This window comes from Mytilus trossulus, chromosome 1, assembly GCF_036588685.1.
Source record: "Mytilus trossulus isolate FHL-02 chromosome 1, PNRI_Mtr1.1.1.hap1, whole genome shotgun sequence".
Taxonomy (NCBI): domain Eukaryota; kingdom Metazoa; phylum Mollusca; class Bivalvia; order Mytilida; family Mytilidae; genus Mytilus; species Mytilus trossulus.
In genome coordinates, this window is record NC_086373.1 from 95,282,632 (window position 1) to 95,291,835 (window position 9,204).

General features: G+C 32.4%; 1 protein-coding gene across 1 annotated transcript in view; it reads left to right on the forward strand.

Annotated features, from left to right (window-relative positions):
* Positions 1–8,798, forward strand: part of LOC134704925 (beta-2-glycoprotein 1-like) — a 74,025-nt gene extending 65,227 nt beyond the window's left edge. Inside the window, exons 3-6 of the mRNA XM_063563709.1 lie at positions 6,048–6,266; positions 6,609–6,788; positions 7,460–7,639; positions 8,566–8,798. Coding sequence (XP_063419779.1) covers positions 6,048–6,266; positions 6,609–6,788; positions 7,460–7,639; positions 8,566–8,798 — 812 coding nt within the window. The remainder of the gene's footprint in view (positions 1–6,047; positions 6,267–6,608; positions 6,789–7,459; positions 7,640–8,565) is intronic.
* The last annotated feature ends 406 nt before the right edge of the window (positions 8,799–9,204 follow it).

The following is a 9,204-nucleotide window of genomic DNA, read 5'->3' on the forward strand; positions in this document are numbered from 1 at the left end:
ACAACTACCGTAGGTCACCATACGGTCTTCAACAATGAGCAAAACCCATATCCAAAAGTCAGTTATAAAAGGACCATAAACAAATATAAAAAAAGGAGATGTAGTATAAGAAAACTAACTACACAAGTTCAATTTAAGTGGATTGGGAATAATATAGCCTTTTGTAATAAAAACCATACCGTGTGATATTATAACACAAAAGAAGACAGAGTGTTTCTGTTTTTTTGAGAAAAAAAAAGAATACTGACAAACACAAAGGGATTTAAGTCAAGATATTAAACATCGTTGGGTTTAAACTTTTAGGATATCGTCAAGATTGTGTTCTATTAAAGAATTGAGTGAGAGGCTAATTTAATAAAATTGTTATGATAGTAAAGGGGCATAGGTAAATTAGCGATTACCAGTCTATCATTGGTCATCTCCACTCGATTGACCCTTTCGCTTTCGCCGTCCAGGCTCAAGCGAGAAAATCAATCTCGTTGAGATGATCAACGATAATCTATAATTATCGTCATTTTAAATTTAAATTTTTAAATTTTAAATAAGCCTATAGCTACGTCTTTACAAACAGAACCAAATAGCCCTATTTTCATTTAAATACTTTCATAGATACCAAGATTTGGTCTGCAAGTTTGGCTGTACCTGTTAAAAACCTTGTTTTAAATGGAAATATTTAATTTTCACTTTAATTCAAAAGAAAATAGAAAGAGGACCAATAGAGTGTAATACCCTAGCTAGTTCTCTTTTTTGTTGCTGTAAAGGTAGAGAACCTAATGCTAATAAACCTTGGCTAACTAAACTCAAACTGAAAACAAGATAGTGATTGTTTTCCATATCGAGGGTAACACCATTTCAATAGTCAGCACGTAAGTGTTGACACTAACTTTCATAAATATGGTCACAATTGTTTTTTTTTTTTTAATTATTATTAATCAGTTCAGCTGCATTATGCGAGCACCCCCTAGATTTGTGTTCTATCCAATAAATGCTGTAATAAGTGCCATTGTTATTATCTAGCTGGCTACTATGTTATATGTGACTAATTGAAAACTTTTTTAATACTTTTAGTTCTGGATTAGAAAAAAATATGACCAGAAAAGCCTTACATGATCGTCGAATCACACAAAAGTTTTGAAGTTGCACATAGGAAGTAGTGCTCATTAGGAATCCTTATGTAGTTTATTTTCGCCTGTGCTATTGGCTAAGATGTCAAAGAAAAATTGTGTGAAATGTTTAATCGCCGAAAATCTCTAAAGACAAGTAGTTTAGATTTCCCAAATAGCAAAAGTCGTAGAAATATAGTTTGTCGTCAATACGTAGTACAACTACGTCAGTAGTCTATCAATAAGTTCAACTGTTCATGCTGTTGGCGTCAATTTTAAATTAGAAGACGAACTTTTCATATCTTTTCAATTTGGAGCCGCAGGGGTTCAAATTAGCGGTGGTCCGAGTTTCGCGACCTTCCACTTTTAAAATCAGACTTTCGACTTGTTTACTACATGTAGCTACGCCCAACGGATCTTCCACTTGAAAGAAAATAAAAACTAACTTTGCAAACCTTTTCACCAAAGTCTCCAAATAAACGATCTCAAAACTGATTTTCATCATTATTATTCATGACAGCGATGTTCATTTTGTTCAACCGCTAGCTCTATACAGAAAATCGCCGAAAAGTAATGTGTAAATTCGAGTAAAACCGTATCTGACTGGCAAAAAAAAACATTGAAAAAACAATGACAATGGATGCCGTGAAGACAATTTCAATATCGGATTCGATTTCGGAGGCGGATAAGGGTTATTCCAGGCTTTGACGATCAACTACAAAAAAAAAAAAAAATACAGGCAGGTGACAAAATACATCTATGCACGGTAAATGAATATAAACACTAGAATTGCAAACCCAAAGATATATGTAAAAGAAAGAGAAAGCAGAAAATATTTTATACAAAAACTCAAAATTACTTTTTGACAAATTTTAATGTCAAAATTCAATATAATTTGACAGCTGGGAACAGTATATCTAACAATATATATGTTCCTAGTCACAGTATAAATTTTCTTTATCGGTGATAAATGTTGATAATGGATGTAAGATGCTTTTAAAGTTTAAACGTATTACTGCAATTTTGAAAGGGTATTTTTTCTCCATTTTGAAGGATCAGGTAAAGTAGCTGGAAGTTTCTTACTTTATTTTAACAAATAATGCAACTATCTTATATAATACCTGAATGTAAGCAAATCATATGATATGTAGGTGGCGTCCTTTGGGCCACTCTTAATCGTTATATTTGATAACTTTGAAACGGATGATAGCCTCACTTCTCAACGATATACATTCAGGAGCCTGTAATTCAGTGGTTGTCGTTTGTTTATATGTTACATATTTGTTTTCCGTTCATTTTGTTTTACATAAATAAGGCCGTTAGTTTTCTCGTTTGAATTGTTTTACATTGATAGCCTCACTTCTCAACGATATACATTCACGAGCCTGTAATTCAGTGGTTGTCGTTTGTTTATATGTTACATATTTGTTTTCCGTTCATTTTTTTTTACATAAATAAGGCCGTTAGTTTTCTCGTTTGAATTGTTTGTCTTATCGGGGCCTTTTATAGTTGACTATGCGGTATGGGCTTTGCTCATTGTTGAAGGCCGTACGGTGACCTATAGTTGTTAATGTTTGTGTCATTTTGGTCTTTTGTGGATAGTTGTCTCATTGGCAATCATACCGCAGCTTCTTTTTTTTTTATATGTATGGGAAAATATAACTAATCAAATGGAATATAGGGAGAGTCCCTGGGGTCAACCCACCCCTCCTTTTTAGGAACTTTGAAACGGTCGAGATCCCACCCCTAAACAATATATTTAAGTATGGGACAATATAATTAATCAAATGAAATATAGGGGAGTCCCTGCGGTCGCTGTACAACCTCCTGTTTTAGAACTTGAAAATGTTCAAGATCCTCACCCCTGAACCATATATACTCATGTATGGGACAATATAACAAATCAAGTGAAATATAAGTGGTCATCTTTACCCTCCTGTTTGAAAACTTGGAAACGGTCGAGATCCCCATCCCTAAACAATATATCTTCATGTATGGGTTAATATAACTAACTAGATGAAATATAGGGGAAGTCCCTGGGATCACCTTACCCCCTATAAGCTTGATATATGTGAGCTTGGAAACCGAAGAGATCCCCAACCCTAAACCAAATATATTCATGTATGAGACAATATAAGAAATCATTAACATTCACTATGGACAGGTCAGTCAGACCTCACCTTTGATCCCTGTAGTAGTGAACATTTGTCGGATTTGTCTCTCATAACTTTGAACTATAGAAAATAAATTCAGTTTCTTTCCAGCATAGCCAGAAATTAGAAGTACTTTTGCTAATTCATGTTTTATTTGTTAAGGTTTATGTACCCTTCTGTAGCCATTTGTGTACGTATTTTTCAAACATCAATTGTATCAAAATTACAGATATTATGGATAATAGAGATAGGCCATTTAGTTCATATTCCAAGGGGAAACTTGATGCAAAGCATTATTTTTTACTGTTTCACTGCATTTGATAGAAAAAGAGGACTTTGTGGAAATTAAATCAAGATTTTTATAGAAAATCCACAGCCTTTAATACAGAGATTTTTGTTAAAAAAATAGAAACATAAGTAACTCACTTGATTTTCTATGATATGCTAGTGTTTATTTTTTACAAAAAGTTCTAAGCAACCTGTAATTTCCAAAACACCTCGTGCTGAGTCACTAAAGTCGAGCGCACCCTAAAAGGTGTACTTGATTTTGGCCATATTTATATTTGTTTTAACCAGTAACTACATTTATAAAGTTGTTTCAAGGAAATCAATGCTAGCACTGCATGCAATAATCCTATTTCTACTAGTCATCAAATTGTCAAATATGAGATTACAAGGATAAAGGCTGTGGATTTTCAATAAAAATTTTGATTTATTTGCCCCAAAGTCCTCTTTTTCTATCAAATGCAATGAAACAGTAAAAAAATATGCTTTGCATCAAGTTTCCCCTTGAAATATGTACAAAATGGCCTATCTCTATTATTCATTTCGTGATGAAACAGTAAATTATAATGCTTTCCTTCAAGTTTCCCCTTAGTATATGTACCTGTCTTCATTATTCATTATATCTGTAGTTTTGATACAATTGATGTTTGAAAAATTCGTACACAAATGGCTTCAGAAGGGGTCATAAAACTTAAAATTGTGTTCTATTAAAGAATTGAGTGACATACTAAATTATTAAAATTGTCATGCCCCACCTTCGATAGAAGAGGGGCTCTATGTTTTCTAGTCTTTGCGTCTGTTCGTTTTTCTGTTCGTTCGTCCGTCTGTTCATCCGTTCGTCCGTCTGTTCCGCTTTAGGTTAAAGCGTTGGTCAACGGAGTCTTCACTTTGATATGATCCTTTTAATTTAAATGCCAAACTAGATTTTGAATCTATTTTCAGAGTCCAATGAACATAGAAAATTCTTGGTCAAGGTAGATTTTGATGAGTTAAAGTCCAATCAACTTGAAACTAAGTACATATGTTCCTTATAATATGATCTTTCTTATTAAAATGTCAAGTTAGATTTTAACCCCTTAGGGTCCACTGAACATAGAAAATGAGAATTCGAGTGGGGCATCCGTGTACTATGTACACATTCTTTTTCTTTAACCTTCTCGAAAATCCGCCTGATCTAGTCTTTTGTATTTCACGACCAGTCCATTAATTATTACATACTGAAGGTGATATTGTCATTTTCTCACATTAGAGTAAAATTGATCGGATAAAACAATAAGGTTCTTGTTTCTTATAAGTCAGGCAAACATATCTAACATAAATTCATTTCTCGTGTTAAATATTTGCTAAAAAAACTTGCTAAGGTTTTGGTTTTGTCCCGGCTAATAATGCTGCTTAAATATCATTATTGCTTGACTTAAATTTTACATTGGGGTTCTTCAAAAGGAAATATCAAATTCACCAACATTCACACTACCTTCGTTTTCAGAAAATGACATCTGTAACAAGCTTAAACTAAAAACTAATAGCTACTTCTTTACAAACAGAACATCATACAATAAAAATTCAAACCATTTACTAGTTTCCGGAACTTCACAAAACACCTTAGAAATATAAATTTATTTCGTGTACAAGCCATTGATTAAATACTTGGCTGTCTAATGTACCTACTTATACATGTACATTTGGTACAATATAAAAACTGGTAATAAATTGTTCAAATAATGCCTTTGAAAATAGTGGAATCAAATACTTTTGGAGTGTTAAAAATTCGTCTGCACCATCTCTTAACTACAATGATAACAACTATTAGTGTATCAGACAACAAAAGCAATTACAGGTTTTCTAAGACAAGCCAACTCTGACCCAACTTTAAGCACATGATTCCTAGTTAAGAACTGATCTAGCTACTTAATGTAGAGAATGATGGTTTATAAATTTCTGTCTGTAATTTAACTACAATTTTCTGCACAGAAACGAGAATGGTATGGTGGTATCCAAACTCTCCAATTATAATATGCCACTTGTTTGTTTTTCAATTTCAAAACAAAAAGTATAATTCCCATATATATTATGATTTTATATGTGGTACCATGTGCAATTGGACGAATCATTTATTGTCGTGATTTAACGATATGTACTAACAAATCTATATCAAACACGAGGATGATATGCTATTTTTTCTGCATCTCCTCGTTAGATTTAACAAAAGTATTATAATGGAACGCCACAGCTGCCTTATGATAACGACAACCATAGTATCACCTCTAGAAAAATTGGGAGATTTTGCTGTATAGATAAATGTACTACGTTCAATTGTCCGTAATATGACTATAATGTTTGCTTTATGATCTGGGCAGACATTTCAAATAATTAACTTATACTTCAGACAAATCATATTAGAATATAAGTGTCAAATAGAAAAGGTTTGCACAGTATCCTGTAATCCGGTCTTGAAAGATATAAATCATTATTTCCAATTAGCTTAAAGGGAAATTTGTAACTTTAGATTGTAGAAATTCAACATCGAATCATGATTACGACGGAAAGATAAACATCACCAGAAATGGACATACTTGTATCCATTGGGATAGAGCCATTAGTTATCGTTCTCAACAGGAAAATTCCTGCAGGACACCGCCAGGAGATTCCTATAGTGTTAATGGACCTTGGTGTTATGTTGATACGAAAGGAAAACGGGATATTTGTAATGTACCTATATGTGATAGTAAGATTGTTTTAAAAACTTTATTATCATTTTTGATAGAACGGCGGTTTCTAACTACTAAAAGCTAAGTCACAATACATTGTCTCGTACTTTCTGATATTTCGAATATTCTACCATAACAACAAAAGTTAAATATGATGCCTTAGTCGTCATAAGCAGAGCAGGTAATGATTTAATTCATTTATTATTGTTTAGTGAGACAAAAATGTAACTACCTTTGTTCATAATGAGTTAACGTTATGTCTCGATTTGTAGTACTAGGTTTTGAATTTACTTGTTTGTTTTGTTGTTTCTTACCTTTTACATTCATAATAAAGAATTAAGAAACATTTGTATTAAAAGGTGCATCTTGTCCATTTCTGTCTTATCGGCCACATTTACAAACACAGGATAATAAGGATTCATACAGATATGGGGAAACTGTGAACCTTGTATGCGAAACTGGATACAAACTAAACGGTTTCAAAAACCTATCATGTCAAGAGTCTGGTGATTGGAGCAATGCAATACCAACATGTGAAGGTAGTAACCATTTGAAAACTACTGTGATTTAAGTGTTTTACATATCTTTGTAACATCAGGTTTGATCTATTGTTTTATTGTACAATTTTTATCATAAAGATTGTTGCAAAAATAGGTTCATTTTGAGAGCACACAATACATCACCAGTGGTAGATAAGTTAAGATTATTGGGTTTTCTTCAAATTGATATTGTATTAGCCGCGAGCAACAACATGCACATTTTGGGCGAGTGAGCTCAACGTACGAACAAATGAATATTCCATTTTGCCGAGCACTATTAGATATATACATTTTTGTACTGTTTGTTAAAATATAAATCCATCAAAATTAACATATATTTAGACACCCAAAAGATATTGATTTTGATAATATTGTTTTATTGTATTTGGTGAAGGATTTATTAATATGGGGTTCAATTTAAGTTTTTATTTTATTTGAAATTTGAAATTTGTGGAAGATTTTTTACAAATCAAGCTCGCGCAACAACATATATTTCTGCAGTATTTAAAAATTGTTGAAATAAAAGAAGAAGAAGAAAAATAAAGATTTTTTTAAAGGAAAGATCCGTCCTTTTAATGGATTTACAAAATTTGAACATCGGCAAACAACTGTTGCCTAAATTATTTTCCACTGATAATACCAATGATTTTTTTTCTTTGTCATTGTTTCAGATGTTACATGCCCTGGTTTCTCAATTGAACTCCAGCAAAGCTGGCACCCAGTTAAACGATTATACATGTATAATGACATTGTCACGTTGACTTGTGATGAAGGATATGATTTGACGTCATCTGCAAATATTACATGTCAGTCTAATGGAATATGGAGTGGCATTCAACCAAATTGCACAGGTTAACATTTATTTAATTATTTAATATATTCCTTGTTCCGTACATTCTTTCATTACTTAGATATTGTAAATACCGTCAATTGTTTCAAAGTTATATGAACTTTTTCTCGACTGCAACGTATCCAAATATACTTATCATGAGTTTGTAATTACATAGGCAACATGACGGTGCCACATGTGGATCAGGCTTTGTTTAGTCTTACAGAGCACCCTAGATCACATCCGCTTGTTAGTGGTATTCGAGTTGCTCAGTCTACTGCTTACTTTGTTGTGTTTTTGAAATGTTGTTTGTATATTCGTTGTTTTCATTTTTTCTGCCATGGATGGTCAGTTTGTTTTCGACTTATGAGTTTTAATATTCCTTAAGTCAACTCTCTTTAAGACTCCAATATTGACCCGCACATCTTTTTACAATAACCAAAGCAAACGACACGTTACATGAAGCGACGAATGTGGATACTGTTGATTGAATCGTCGTTCTTGCCCTAACGTCCAGAAGGAAATGCTCATGTTAACTTTTTTTGTGAACTAATTGTCATGTTTCGAAAATGATGGCATCATAAGAATAAACGCGCATGGCACATGGTGCGAATGCATGAGGATTTAATAATACCAGTATCGCTTGACTAGATATTAGTTAGTATAAACCGCAGTTAATCAGAGCTGCTTTGCAGCTACGATGAGAGCTATACCTCGTTAAAGTATTTCTCCGGAAATTTATGGAACGATACAAAAAAAATGGCTTACAGATATAATCATAGCCAAACAAAAATGGGTAATCTTATGTTGCTGGTCCTATTTAAAAAAAAAGTTTTATCATGGTAAAGGGATGTAAAAAAGATAATCAAACAGTGTAATTTAAAGATATTGAAACAATACAATTCGCTGTTCATTCTACAGTAAAACATTCATTTTGATTTTGTAAAGGTGTTTTATGCTCTCCGTTACCTAAGATTGACAGCGCCTTACTACCAAACCAGACAAAAGAATATCGATATCCTGACACATTTAAAGTCACTTGCGAAACTGGTTATGAAGTTGAAGGTGCTGATCTACTCCAGTGTAATTCAACTGGATCTTGGAGTTCTATACCACGATGTACAAGTATAGGTAACAGTGATAACATATATGATGATGAATTTCATTTGAAATGTAAATGATTATAATTTGGTCATAAAATGAACAATAATTTTCATTTATACTGCGTCTCTTTTCTATCTTTTTATAATTGAGATTCTCAGAATGGTATTTAAACATTACCCTTGCACTATTCTATTTTAATTTTATATGCGATTTTTATCAATATAATAATCTGAATTGGCAAATTATTTCTTAAAACGAAAATTAGTTATTTTTTTTGTTTCAATATCAATAGAAATTGTTCTAGATAAAAAGCTTCACTTTTTCAAATTTATGATATAATTATGTATAAAAGTGATATATTGAACAATTTTTTTCTCGATGTTTTTGAATAACAATCAACGAAAACTCAACGTAAACAACTGCTTTTAAAGAAATCAACCAACAGTTAAAATATTACGAACACCCTATAGACAACATTGAAGA